Below are 13,530 nucleotides of genomic sequence, written 5' to 3'. Positions count from 1 at the left end.
CCGTAGAGCCCGACAACTCCCTGATGGTATCGTTGGCAAGGAGTAGTTCCTTTCGCTCAACGGACATACCATAATAATGACTACTTGCAAATCACCATTGCAACCTCAAAGACAGGTTAATAACACAATACACTCTTGGAGGGCTACAAGCAGCACTCAACAACATGTAACAACATATTGAGCGTGTTCACTTTTCCAGACCGTCCAGAAAGGTCCGTAAATGCTGACCTTGGTGCTCCAAAAAGTCTATCTGATCGGGGCTTTACCCTCGCCGACCAATCATGAGCGACTTACCTCTTCCTTCCTCCTTTTCGCCTCAATACTATTCCTCTCATTTTCCCTCCTCTCCACAGCCTCACACCTCCGCTCCAACTGGGCCAACTTGTCTGCCAGAGCCCTCTTTTTCTCCCTCAGTTCCTCCAACTGAGAGTAGTCGCAACCCATGGTATGATAGTTTGTGGAAACGATCGCGGCAACTCCAAAAAATAACACTACGTCAGGGACTTTTCTCTCGATGCCACCAAGTTGAGAATCAAGCTTATTCAACTATTCTGTCCTCAAACTATTGTATTAAATTACCATGCGAGCTCCACAGCTCGAACGTAAAATATTCACGTGGTTGAAGCCTGCCCATTACGAACGTACTGTGGAATAGTGCTACTGTCATTGTTTCATTTCTGGACGGTCGTAACTCATCGTAGTATTCATCAGCTCAATCCAGAGATACTCCCAGAAAAGGATCGGCTTAGTGCCTTATTCCTCACCTTCTGTTCAGCCTCTTCCTTCCCTTCTTCTCCTTGAAGCTGCTTGCGAGTACCGAAAACGACCGAGGAGTGGTATCTACCACGACTTTGTGAAAACCACCAAGTTGGGAGGTTCACTCACAGTGTGCGGTAAGCCGCGATAGTCATCCTTATCTCGTTGCGGATTCGCAGTAGCAACAAACCCCTTTCTGGGCAATCCAACGTTACTTGTCTGATGAGCTCATCTGAGAGGATACAGTCATTCACATCAATAGAGATAAACTTATATAAAAAATAATAGTACTAGACTATAATACATATAATTATAGTATAAAATAATATCAATATTATCATCTATACCCATATTATTATATATATCACAATAACCACTATATATTGATATTACTCTCTAGTGCCAACTCGAAAAAGAAGAAGAAGAAGACATCACCATTCAAGAGGTAAATAGGCGATGAACTATCTTCAGAGAGTATAAGTTCGAGTTCTGTGAACATCAATAAAAGTGATATACACATCGCAACAACCAAACCATTGAGAACAAGCTGTATCGTGTCTACCAAACGGCCACTACGGTCTATTTCGAGTAGCAATGTGATTGATCTCGACTCACCAAAGCATTGACCATAGAGCTCCTCCCGAACCGGGCAAATCCCAATCTCTCTAGCTTGCCTTTCCACAAGCTTACCATCCAAGGCTTCCTGCAGAGCTATCACATCCATCCTAGTAGATGGCTGATCGTTGACGTACTATGCACAGGGAAGATTCACCAAAGATATGCTGATATACATCCTCACCTGCATGATATGTCTGCCGTTCTCAGACCATTCTCGTGGTGGTAGGAGGATATGCAACACCTTGAGATGAGCAGTAGGCCCAACAGACCGAGTCACAGTGACGAGAGCTCACATCTTTAGTAGTAGGCTTGCTATCCATAGCTGGCAACTCAGCCGATTCCGTCAATTGAGCCGCGATAGCATCAGCAATGGCCTTGTCCGGGTCGGTCGCTTCAATGCCCAGATACTCCAACTGAGATCAGGTTCTACACTACACCATGCATACGTCATAGTCAACTATATATGTTGGTGACACTATGAAAATTGGGAGGGAATTCCGTACACTTCTACCCTAATTCGTATATAAACTCTTCTATTATGTAGCTTTGGAAACTCTTGAACTCAGCTGTGGAAAGCCAACATATAGTCCTCCAACACTGAAGCCATGTCCTAGTATTGTCACTACTTCATCCTCCTCAGGATCAACCGGAGGGTCAGGGGCAACCCCGATGTCTTGTGGAGGGTCGTAGCGCACCAACGAGTCGCGAGGGCTTTTCTGTGCTAATACAAGTGCGGTCATCACTACTAAGGGCGAACTGCCTCGGCTAGCCCCTTGTGAATTCATAACGCAAGTCAGCCGTTTCTGTGCAACAGGGCAGCGTGATCAGGGCTATAATTCCCCGACTATAATTGGCCAACCGTGAGGTAATACCAACGACGACGGCGATGACCTTTGATCTCGGGTGCTTATCTTTCGCATCGGCGAGAAGAGTGCGATATAACGTGAGTGGCATCAACTGAAACGTCTGTTCAGTTCTTACTAGCGTACAATAGTAGAGACCAGTACGGACAGAGTTATGGTAGAAAACAACAAATAGGGAGAACGTCTTAATAGATGTATCCAATTTAGGTCTCCCTCCAACAAACAAGTAGCCAATCTCTCGAGGTCTCGAGGGCCCTAGTCAAGTTCGGCGATGCGAGGCGCGATGACGGGCTTGGCCAGGCTTGCGTACCTGATTTCATTACTACTGCGCATAAACTGCAGTAGCAAACTTACGTTCATTTCCATATAAACCTGGCCTTCGACTAGTTCCTCCTCCGGATCGCCTGATAGTTAATCAACGACTAAGACAAAAACTAGGTCGACTCACTTTGAGTAATCGTATAAATCTTCCTAAACCCAATTTTCTTATAGAGTTTTATAGCAGCCGGCAAGCTTGAGAGAGTGACCAAGTCCACATTAGGATTTGACTTGCAGGATTCCTTCACCCACTTCATCACAAAAGTACCCAAACCCTAAAAGAGACAAGATTGGAGTTTCGTGGCGCGCGGTCAAGCCCTGATCGACTTACTTTCCCACGCATGGTCTTGGGCACCGCCAATTTAGCGACGCTGAAAGCCCTACGCTCATTGACGAATTTGTAGACGATAAAAGCACAAAGCTGCTCGCCGCTGGCCAGAATGGACAACTTCCATGGTGATCTCCCAGAAATTTTCTCGAGACAATTTTCACCCTCGAACTCGGCTTCCGAGAGCTCCTTCACCTGACATATAAAACTGCCAGGGAATAACACAGAGAATCTCACGACGCACTTGGGCAAGCAACTTGACCATGACAGGATCGGACCTGGTAGCGGGCTTGCGAGGGTACACACAGTGAAACCACTGAGGAGCGAATACTCCTTCCTTCTTAGTAGAGGAAGTAGGAGCTGCCTCAGGCTTGGGCTCATCTTCAATGACTGGGTCAGCCATGCATACGGATAGGACGTTATTATTATTGTCGTTATTAGGGCAACCCATTAGGTGGTGTACAGTCGAGCTGTTACACGGAAAAATACAAAAGGAAGAAGACACTGAACTGCAGGCACACAGAGACCTATAATGCAATGATGAATTGAATAGAAAACACATGTACTAGAACAGAGCACTCCAGAACTCGGTAACCGGCGACATGCCAGCCCGCGAGGACCTACGAGTACTCCAGCACGACAGTGGTGGCGAGCATGTGTAACGAGCTCTCTAACATTAGGTTCCAAACTTCCGTCCACCCGAAACACAACAACAGCAGTCATAATGATGATGTACACGACAGAAGAGAAACTAGGCACGGATTCGTGATAGCACACTTCAAATTCATCATTCACAATAACGTCCTCGGACCTTGTAACCAGATCGCCAAGTCCCGCAAAGTGATGCCTCGTCGACCTTCGCAAAGAGCGTTCAATATAAGTTTGAGGTCCTCAGGTGCGAATGCTATCCCCACACTGTTCCCTGAGGGAAAAAATGACCATTGCCGGGATCGAACCTGCGGGGGCCTAACGGGCGATATTGTTAAACTCCTCGGCAGTGAGGCCTTCTCCTTGATCTGTGAGAGCATTGTTCTTATATAATAATGACAGCTGCTCAGGGCTCTGAGTCGCCAGCTTACGTGCCACCTGAGACTCGTTACCATAACTGCGAGTGGTATCATTAGTTGTTTTTCACAGTCTCGAGAGTTCTGGTCTTAGCCATGCCAACGTATGCACCAGCACACCCAGCAAGTGAAATACCAGGGCCGATGACAAGACCAACGATGGGCCATACATCGTTGGTCCAGAGAGCTATGAACACATGGATGCCCAGGAAAATGTACCTACCACGACAAAAATGCCCGTGCCGAGTATCGAACCTGAGACCTACCAAAATCCCTTGCCCGTCAACCTAGTGAGGAACTTCACATAACGACTGACAAATGCCTGGTACTTTTGCAGCTGAAAAAGACCAATTCGATGTTAATTACTCTCCAGCCCTTCACACCGCTTTGGGCTTCACCGGCGCATCAACGACTAGCATAATGAGACCGAATACCAACAGGTATATGTCATCTATCAGGTCGAAAGGCGCGAACTCGGTAAAGGCTGTAGTCAGTGTAGAAGCTACCCCTGCCAACACAGTACCTACAAGACCAACAAGGACTTAGTAAAAATCCGGGGAAGGATACCCACTGAAAGCAGCAAAGAAGAATGCTAACTCCAATCGGTACATAGTAGTTGCAGAGGGGCCGCCTGCCCCCAAGGCCTAATACAAGCCCATGCACACCTCAGAGGGAGAGGACTGACCATAGGTGCTGGCATACCCTCGCCATAGGGGCGTGCGGCCATCAATGGCTGGTTCTCAGTAGCTGATTGACCTTGATGCTCTGTAGCCGACATGCGGACAACAACCCTTCGAGACCTATACCAAATTATCGTCAACTCTACGCCGATCGCGTCAACACGTGTAGTGTCGAGCATGTCAAGAGTGCTGCATATGAGCATATGCCACTGTATGCACCTATGAAGTGAGAGTTGTTGTCGTAGAGCTGAGCAACTACTAAGGAGGCCGGACTTTTTTGCGGACAACATTTTGCCACCTTTCCAAGTCTGCCTGAGGTCGGGAAAGCCACAAGCCATCTCTTCTCGCGAGGAAAGGGTTCAACAGGTGTACACAGGGGAAAGCCACTTGCATGCCCTTCTCCATAACAGCAATGCCTACTGTAGACGCCTCTCTTCCCCTCCCATCGCCAACTTCTACTGCTTCGATAAGGCTCCGGCAAGGCGTCACTCACAGGGTTAAAAGGAACTAGGGAGATGTACACTATAAGAGATACCCAGCGGAACGCGATAAGAAAGGAGGGGAACAATTTTAAGAGAAGAAAACGGTATAACATAAATCCTCGAGGCAGAAGACCCACATGGGAACCAGAGAATCAGCAGGTGATCCCCGATGAATCAAGCACCCGAGGAACCTGGCCAATGGAGTGAGCAACATGCGACAATCTGATTCGAGGTGCTAGAGAGGTTAACCAGGAACCTTGAATATACCACATCGCCCGAAAGCTGCTTGAGGGAAATCGAGTAGAGCTTGGCGTGCGCGGTTGACACTTGGGAACCCTGAGGAAATGCAAGATTGACTATTCTTGGGTGAGCTCAAGCAAGTGTTCCGAGATTTTGATGTCAACTTTTTTGGGCTCATTTGTCCTTAGTTTGTCGGGGGACACCAAGACGTATCAGGAAACATGAGCCATGTTCCATGACATAGTTAGTGAGACCAATCATAATCTGTGAACCCACGGCCCACGATCCTGAGGAGGGTCAGACTTGGGACTCACAGTGTTTGGTCCTCTCCCACACTCCTGACCAACTGTCCAACCGAGGGGTAGATGCCGCTCGAAATTGAGGAATGAGCCTCGACAACCAGGGGCCGTACGCGGAAGCTCACGAGTCAAAGCCAACAATTTAACTCACCCATAATGGGTGGCCAGTGACCCCGCCTCGTGATCCAGGTCATACCCGGCTCGAATTTGTAACTGAACAAGTTACCGCCCCTCATGTGATCTCACAATCTTGGTATTAATCGCATTCTTTGGACAAAATACGATGCATGACTCGGCGTTTAGTGGGTTGAAAATTGTAGACTTTGCGAGTTCAATAAAGGTCCATTTATGGGGCTAGTTCAAGGACGAATGTATTGAGATTTTCATGTTTGAGAGGGTATTGTAAGATGGGAACGACCTCAGAGACCTCCTCGTGGTGTTCCTGGAAACTCAACTATAATGTTCTATTTTTTCTTTTTTCTCTCTAAGTTTTATGGAGGGCTTCTAGATTATCTCCATTTGAGTGGTTTCACAACACCCTAGTTTATTGACCTTCGAGGTTGACCTGGTGTTATAACTAGGATGTTGTATATAGGAGATAAAGTTTAGAGGCGCCACGGGTTTGATAAACCAGTGGCAACCACCCAAACCTCCATATTACTGAACACAATATAGGTGGTTACAGTAAATCCATAAATAAGGAGTTGATCTGTACCAACTACATATGCGGGAAGAGCTCTGATGAGATAATTCTGTTTTCAGAGCTTTGCCTCCCTCGCACTGATGAAAATAATGACCTAACGCCTTGAAACAAGACCCTTGACGGCAACAGCAATCAATGTCAGACACAACTTGATCGCTTCAAACCTACGACCTCTACATACCTCCGACTTGAGTGCAACACAAAACCCGAATCTTTTAAATCAATGACTAGAATAATACCAATGCATCGACTACAATGGATTCTCACAGCCAGAATGTAAAGATACGACGACAAACTCTCATCATCATCATCATCATCATCATCATCATCAGCGTCATCATCGTTGAAATAAGAATAGGGAGACTTTACTTGTTGGAGCCGCTACCACGGATATAACCGCCACTGCCTTTGGAGGCGCCACTATTGGCACTCGCACTCCATCCTGGCACAACACCATTGTTCATATTGCGCTGAGCTGCCGACTGAGCACGAGCAGCAAAGGAGCCACTCTCGACCGAGCCTGAGTTGCCATAAGCCGTAGACATGATACGACGAGCAGCAGCACCGTCCATCGGGCGGGAAGATTTAGGGTTGGTCATATTGACAACTCACGGAAGACCTAAGGAAAACGCGAATAACAGAAGCGTTAGGTATAACTAAACGCATGAGGTAGAGAAATGTTGCAACAACCAACAATAACTTGAGAGCAGCAACCTCAAGGAAGAACTATTCTATAAAAGAGCAATAGTAATTACCAAAATGCACATGATGAATGCAGGCCTCACCAACGGTACCCTACCTAGTTGACCAACTGTTAGAATTAACGATGCAAGTGATGTCACCATTGCTATAGATACCACTATGAAATTCATAGTATGAGCAGTATTCATAGTATGACTTCCGGGATGATCCCACTGATACAATGAGACCATGACATTGAAATGCATACGAAAGATGAAAGAGAAAAATGAATCGGCTGCCACGCGCCCAACTGTCTATCTGTCGCACACGACCAAGATAGTTCTCATATGAGAAGCGATTCTCCACAACGTAATGGCTCTAGCGTAGGACTAGAATGCGCCACCTCGCCGTGTCACGTGGGCCTTGCACAATCACACAGGTTGTATTATGTACTTATCACACGACCACATTTGGCGCAATGTCTACCATGCATGCGCAAAGCATGACCATAACCAGCGAGGGTGGAGCATGAAATTCGTCCAAGGGTCCGTAAGCAATACCCAAACTATGGGCAACGGTGTACTCAGGAGGGATAGGGACGACGAGAGAAGGAAGTCCGCAGTTCGCGTCACGCCCTGGCAGGTGGGTGGCTTGAAACTACTCCCATAAGGTCGTTGGAGACTTCAGCGCGTAGGCTCATCGTTTGGCCGCCGCGTGACGTGGCAGAGTGACCTCTTAAGGTGCACATGCGTGCAGGTCGGCTACGGACCTCGGAGATTCGCCTCGTTACACAGCTATATCGGCCAATAAGCAGCGAGGGTGGACTAATTTCTTATTATTTTCGGGATAGAGAAAAACAAGTGAGTGACATACGACTTTCACCGGAGGTAAAACACGAGGATCCTAGAGATTGGAGACAGCAATGACTGTGATATTGTAGACTGAATCTAACAGTGTATCTTTGGCCAATACTCTTGGTATTAACTGCACTCCGTGGACAAATTTCTATATAATACTCGATGTATTTTGTTGGCTGGATATTTGATAGATGAAGAGTCAAGATACAGCGACCATATATATAAATGGGGTAGGCTTGGATTAGAACATTCTTTTTTCGAGTTCCACGGCGTCCACGAGAATAATGACACTGGTCTTATAACTCACGAAGCGTTTTTCAAGGGTGCTCCTCTAGGATGGGACAGTGAAGAATCCTCCCTTCAAGGAACGTCTCGAGGAGCAGTTCCTTAATCACACGGCCGCTGATCCTCACAACGAACAGAGAGGAGCGGCGCACCTTAACACTCGTGAGACATGCGACGAATTTTAATTTCAGATTTGTAACTAAATCGAAGGAAGTAGTGTCCCGGACAATATCAATCTCTCAATCGATGCCCTTACAGAGCAACCATACAACTACATCGTGTTACGCATTTGAACCTTACGAACCCTCGAGTTGGGTGCAACACAAAACCCCACTCTTTAAAATCAATGACTAGAATAATATCAATGCATCGACTACAATGGATTCTCACAGCCAGAATGTAAAGATACGACGACAAACTCTCATCATCATCAGCGTCATCATCGTTGAAATAAGAATTGTTGGAGCCGCTGCCACGGATATAACCGCCACTGCCTTTGGAGGCGCCACTATTGGCACTCGCACTCCATCCTGGCACAACACCATTGTTCATATTGCGCTGAGCTGCCGACTGAGCACGAGCAGCAAAGGAGCCACTCTCGACCGAGCCTGAGTTGCCATAAGCCGTAGACATGATACGACGAGCAGCAGCACCATCCATCGGGCGAGAAGATTTAGGGTTGGTCATATTGACAACTCACGGAAGACCTAAGGAAAACGCGAATAACAGAAGCGTTAGGTATAACTAAACGCATGAGGTAGAGAAACGTTGCAACAACCAACAATAACCTGAGAGCAGCAACCTCAAGGACGAACTATTCTATAAGAGGACAATAATAATCACCAAAATGCACATCATGAATGCAGGCCTCACCAACGGTAGCCTATCTAGTTGACCAACTGCTGGAATTAACGATGCAAGTGATGTCAACATTGCTATAGATACCACTATGAAAATCATAGTATGAGCAGTATTCATAATATGACTACCGGGATGATCCCACTGATACAGTGGCATTGAGACGCATACAAAAGATGAAAGAGAAAAATGAATCGACTGCCACGCGCCCAACTGTCTATCTGTCGCACACGACCAAGATAGTTCTCATATGAGCAGCGATTCTCCACAACTTGAGGGCTCTAGCGTAGGACTAGAATGCGCCACCTCGCTGTGTCACGTGGGCCTTGCACAATCACACAGGTTGTATTATGTACTTATCACACAACCACATTTGGCGCAATGTCTACCATGCATGCGCAAAGCATGACCATAACCAGCGAGGGTAGAGCATGAAATTCTTCCAAAGGTCCGTAAGCAATACCCAAACTATGGGCAACGGATTACTCAGGAGGGAGAGGGACGACGAGAGAAGGAAGTCCGCAGTTCACGTCCCGCCCTGGCAGGCGGGTGGCTTGAAACTACTCCCTTAAGGTCGTTAGAGACTTCAGCGCGTAGGCTCATCCTTCGGCCGCCGCGTAACGTAGCAGGGTGACCTCTAAAGATGCACATGCGTGCAGGTCAGCTACGGACCACGGAGATTTGCCTCGTTACACAGCTATATCGGCCAATAAGCAGCGAGGGTAGACTAATTTCATATTATTTTCGGGATAGAGAGAAACAAGTGAGTGACATACGACTTTCACCGGAGGTAAAACACGAGGATCCTAGAGATTGGGAAGTAGTGTCCCAGACAATATCAATCTCTCAATCGATGCCCTTACAGAACAACCATACAACTACATGGTGTTAAACATTCATGACCCTTACGAACTCTCGACTTGTGTGCAACACAAAACCCGAATCTTTAAAATCAATGACTAGAATAATATCAATGCATCGACTACAATGGATTCTCACAGCCAGAATGTAAAGATACGACGACAAAATCTCATCATCATCATCAGCGTCATCATCCTTGAAATAAGAAGAGGAAGACTTTACTTGTTGGAGCCGTTTCCACGGATATAACCGCCACTGCCTTTGGAGGCGCCACTATTGGCACTTGCACTCCATCCTGGCACAACACCATTGTTCATATTGCGCTGAGCTGCCGACTGAGCACGAGCAGCAAAGGAGCCACTCTCGACCGAGCCTGAGTTGCCATAAGCCGTAGACATGATACGACGAGCAGCAGCACCGTCCATCGGGCGAGAAGATTTAGGGTTGGTCATATTGACAACTTACGGAAGACCTAAGGAAAATACAAATAAAAGCAACGACTAGCATAACCTAACACATGAGGTATAGAAATTTTGGAACAACCAACAATAACATTTGAACAAGGACTCGACAACGGTGGCCTGCCTAGTAGAACAACTGATAGAATCAACTCGATAAAAGTGATGTCGCCATTCCTACAAATAGGATCATAAATACCAAGATTACCGTCCCACACAAGATGCACATGGGCATTGGGAGGCCTATGAAGCAACGAGGAGCTGAGCTTGACCAACCTCACAACCTCGTAATCTAATCTCAGAGTCTTGAGAAGGAACAAAAAAATGAAACGGCTGGCACGTACTCAACTGTCTATCTGGCGCACGAAACTGACATCCTCCACAACTGAACCGCGATTCTCCAAAAGGAAGTGACACTAGCGTAGGGCTAGCATACGGTATCATGGGTGTTCTTAGACAATCACACAGGACTTGTGTCACAGGTTGTATTATGTACGTATCACACAACCACACTGGATGCAATGTCCACTACGCATGCGCAAGTGGCGCGGCGCAAAACATGATCGTGTGAGTGAACATGTGGAATCCATATTGTGGATACCAAATGTTGAAGACAGCAACAACAGCATTATTGTAGGCTGCACAGATAGTTGTAGAAGCGAGTGTAGTGCCTCGGGGCTTGAGTGTGGTCCTTTCCTCTAATAGCGAGAGGTCATTCGAAGTTCAGAGTCCAAAGTCTGAGAGAATAGTTCAGTTACCCGCCTCCATTCAAATAGCAACTTTTCCAACAAACGGCTCACACCGAGGGCGACGTTGCAATGTATTTCGCATGGAGGCAGAATCAGACAGACAGGTCGCGCACGGCAATGGAGACAGTACTATCTCCCTATGAGTGGCAATTAGCAACGTTATAGGTCGAGAAGATACTCAGGAGGTATCGACAATGGTCCCAACATCTGTGTTGGAATATATGTTCACTGGCCTCATCTGAGCTCAGGTGTTTTTTCACAAATTATGGAAGACTATACACGAATTCGGGTACAAATGCACAGAAACCAATGGAAATTTCCCAATATTTCGACAGAATTGTCATATTAACACCGATACATGTAGTTGACCATATGCGAGGTTTTTCTACATTGTCTTTGGTGGACGAACGAGACTGTAGACCTAGCAAGTGTGGGCCCAAGCTATGTACCCCACGAGCACTTCAACCGATACGGAGACGGGCATGTTCGGCTTTTATACTTTCGGGAAGGAAATGATAGAAGTGACACGACTCGGCTGATGTTGCTAGCATAGATTGTGTAAACATAACAACGCAAGCCGACGTGAAGGCATCAGTAACATAAAAACGGTGTATTTGGGAATAGGAAATCATACTTCTCATCACTTGAGTACGAGAGAACTCGAAACGTGTAATCTCTATGATTTTACTCAACTCCACAATCGACGATTACAATGCCGCCATCCACAGTAGGCTTGTCCTGAATACACACAGTGCCATCCATCACAAACTCTGAACTCCTCACCTGCGCATCAGTCGGGGCGTTCTCAACAGCATCCAACACGTCCATACCATCAATGACTTCACCGAAGACCACATGCCTGATAGATCCATCAGAGATGAGAACAGACATTCGAGTATTACTTCCCATCGAGATGAGGTGTGGGAGCGAAAGTGACGAAGAACTGCGAGCCGTTAGTATTGGGACCAGAGTTGGCCATGGAAAGAAGTCCTCGCTTAGTCTGAGGAGAAGGTAGGACCATACAGCTACAGTAACTTCAATGTAAAAGTACATGATGGTCACGGAAACCCTCATCCTGGAACTTCTCACCGTAGATAGACTCGCCGCCTGAAAGGAGTAAAATCGCACACTGGCTGCCTTGCTAGGGATATTACCAGTGCCGTTCCCGTTGGTGAAGTCACCACCCTGCATCATGAAGCCTTTGATGACACGATGGAAGGTAGAGCCCTTATAGGCGAGCTCCACTTCTGGCTTACTATGGCATTTACCACTGTCACCTGAATAAAGAAGGGAAATAATTACATACCACGCCTTGTACACATTACCTCTGCACAACGCCAGGAAGTTCTCAGCAGTCTTCGGCACCGTATCGGAATAGAGGGCGAAAGACACACGCTTGGGCTCCTCAGTGCCGACCTATTTCAAGTCTACCATGAGTAACTCCTGTAGTGGAGTACTACTACCTTGATATCCATCCAGGCCTTGGGGAGCTTGGCAATGTCGTGAACTGGGGGTAGCTCAACATCAGCCTTCTCTGAGTAGATACTCTGACCGAACATCGCCCCAAATGCTGTCTTCTCCTCAGCCAACGCCTGAGGGCAAACATGAATATAACAAAGCCTGGATATAACTCGCATTGCCTCCTTAGCCCTCTTCTTGCAGTCCGCCAAAGTAGTACGAATCTCTCGGTTTGAGGTTCGGCCCTTGCTGCTATGAGAAGTTGCTCCTTCGCATCCTTAAAGGAGGCGATCTCCATCAAGGCAGCACCGTAACGGAAGTGTGCTTTAGTTGATTTCTGGGAGAGAACGGAAATTATACTTCTTGAGAAAATCAAGTCTTACATCGTCAAGTTCAACTGCCTTCTTGCCATACTCTACTGCGGCGTACCAGTCTGCCAACTTCATACAGGAACTACAAAGCATGATGATAAACACCGTTCACACCACTGGCTGATATTACTTTGCCATGTTGAGGTAACACGATAGAAGGACCTTATCCTTATCCTCCTTATCAGCACCAGACCAGGACGATGTCTGCTCAAAGTAGTCAACTCCCTCTTTATATTGCTCCAGGGCTTCCTCGTACCTGACCGCATCACGATAAACCCGATAAAAGTACGGTAGGTAGTACTCGCCAGCCTTGAACGCAGCGTTTCCCTTCTCCTTACAGGCTGATGCAGCGGCGACCTTCTCTTGTTTGGACATACTCCACTTATCACTGCCAACACACAACTATGCACCACAAACTCGAAGGGTAATGAGGCCTACGGCTTGCCAGGCTTGAAACTGAGCAGTTCCACGTCGAACTTTAACCACGAATTTGGTGGTATCTCAGCGCCAGCCCCCGCGGCACCATAGCCGAAGTCGGGATGGAATGTGAAGATCGCTCTCTCCCCTCGATGCATGGTAGCAACACCTTCGTCCCAACCTT

At 47.0% G+C, this 13,530-nt stretch overlaps 7 protein-coding genes across 8 annotated transcripts in view; all 7 read right to left on the bottom strand.

Annotated features, from left to right (window-relative positions):
* Positions 1–187: 187 nt before the first annotated feature.
* Positions 188–2,114, bottom strand: Pmar_PMAR018351 (33 kDa inner dynein arm light chain, axonemal, putative; the record flags this gene model as incomplete). Its single annotated transcript, XM_002767704.1, has 8 exons — positions 188–250; positions 295–423; positions 765–840; positions 886–988; positions 1,372–1,507; positions 1,556–1,615; positions 1,668–1,787; positions 2,001–2,114. 8 exons carry the CDS (start codon positions 2,112–2,114, stop codon positions 188–190), a joined length of 801 nt encoding a protein of 266 aa, XP_002767750.1.
* Positions 2,115–2,203: 89 nt separating this feature from the next.
* On the bottom strand, positions 2,204–3,400 carry Pmar_PMAR018350 (hypothetical protein). Of its 2 annotated transcripts, none has more exons than XM_002767703.1 (5): positions 3,121–3,400; positions 2,887–3,078; positions 2,686–2,830; positions 2,592–2,641; positions 2,204–2,547 (listed from the first exon to the last, which is right to left on the bottom strand). In XM_002767703.1, exons 1-5 carry the CDS (start codon positions 3,262–3,264, stop codon positions 2,497–2,499), a joined length of 582 nt encoding a protein of 193 aa, XP_002767749.1. In that variant the 5' UTR covers positions 3,265–3,400; the 3' UTR covers positions 2,204–2,496. The 2 variants fall into 2 exon arrangements, with proteins under 2 accessions (XP_002767749.1, XP_002767748.1); XM_002767702.1 differs by having other exon boundaries at positions 3,128–3,400.
* A 274-nt stretch (positions 3,401–3,674) lies between these two features.
* Positions 3,675–4,725, bottom strand: Pmar_PMAR018349 (conserved hypothetical protein; the record flags this gene model as incomplete). The annotated part of the gene is made up of 7 exons (XM_002767701.1): positions 3,675–3,805; positions 3,855–3,969; positions 4,019–4,166; positions 4,214–4,284; positions 4,331–4,470; positions 4,519–4,591; positions 4,633–4,725. The coding sequence occupies 7 exons, from the start codon at positions 4,723–4,725 to the stop codon at positions 3,675–3,677; spliced, it is 771 nt and encodes a 256-aa protein (XP_002767747.1).
* Positions 4,726–6,406: 1,681 nt separating this feature from the next.
* Pmar_PMAR018348 (conserved hypothetical protein) lies at positions 6,407–6,950 on the bottom strand (the record flags this gene model as incomplete). Its single annotated transcript, XM_002767700.1, has 2 exons — positions 6,407–6,428; positions 6,721–6,950. 2 exons carry the CDS (start codon positions 6,948–6,950, stop codon positions 6,407–6,409), a joined length of 252 nt encoding a protein of 83 aa, XP_002767746.1.
* A 1,495-nt stretch (positions 6,951–8,445) lies between these two features.
* Pmar_PMAR018347 (conserved hypothetical protein) lies at positions 8,446–8,861 on the bottom strand (the record flags this gene model as incomplete). The annotated part of the gene is made up of 2 exons (XM_002767699.1): positions 8,446–8,469; positions 8,565–8,861. 2 exons carry the CDS (start codon positions 8,859–8,861, stop codon positions 8,446–8,448), a joined length of 321 nt encoding a protein of 106 aa, XP_002767745.1.
* Positions 8,862–10,111: 1,250 nt separating this feature from the next.
* Pmar_PMAR018346 (conserved hypothetical protein) lies at positions 10,112–10,345 on the bottom strand (the record flags this gene model as incomplete). The annotated part of the gene is made up of 1 exon (XM_002767698.1): positions 10,112–10,345. The coding sequence occupies one exon, from the start codon at positions 10,343–10,345 to the stop codon at positions 10,112–10,114; it is 234 nt and encodes a 77-aa protein (XP_002767744.1).
* A 1,439-nt stretch (positions 10,346–11,784) lies between these two features.
* Positions 11,785–13,530, bottom strand: part of Pmar_PMAR018345 (peptidyl-prolyl cis-trans isomerase, putative) — a gene marked incomplete at both ends in the record, with an annotated part of 1,931 nt that continues 185 nt past the window's right edge. Inside the window, 11 exons of the mRNA XM_002767697.1 lie at positions 11,785–11,959; positions 12,003–12,100; positions 12,152–12,207; positions 12,255–12,377; positions 12,426–12,516; positions 12,564–12,692; positions 12,779–12,895; positions 12,942–13,011; positions 13,060–13,185; positions 13,231–13,317; positions 13,368–13,530. Coding sequence (XP_002767743.1) covers positions 11,785–11,959; positions 12,003–12,100; positions 12,152–12,207; positions 12,255–12,377; positions 12,426–12,516; positions 12,564–12,692; positions 12,779–12,895; positions 12,942–13,011; positions 13,060–13,185; positions 13,231–13,317; positions 13,368–13,530 — 1,235 coding nt within the window. The remainder of the gene's footprint in view (positions 11,960–12,002; positions 12,101–12,151; positions 12,208–12,254; positions 12,378–12,425; positions 12,517–12,563; positions 12,693–12,778; positions 12,896–12,941; positions 13,012–13,059; positions 13,186–13,230; positions 13,318–13,367) is intronic.

Source organism: Perkinsus marinus, assembly GCF_000006405.1.
Source record: "Perkinsus marinus ATCC 50983 genomic scaffold scf_1104296970094, whole genome shotgun sequence".
Taxonomy (NCBI): Eukaryota; Perkinsozoa; order Perkinsida; family Perkinsidae; genus Perkinsus; species Perkinsus marinus.
The sequence above is the reverse complement of the archived record's forward strand: the minus strand, read 5'-3'. Positions and strand labels throughout refer to the sequence as shown.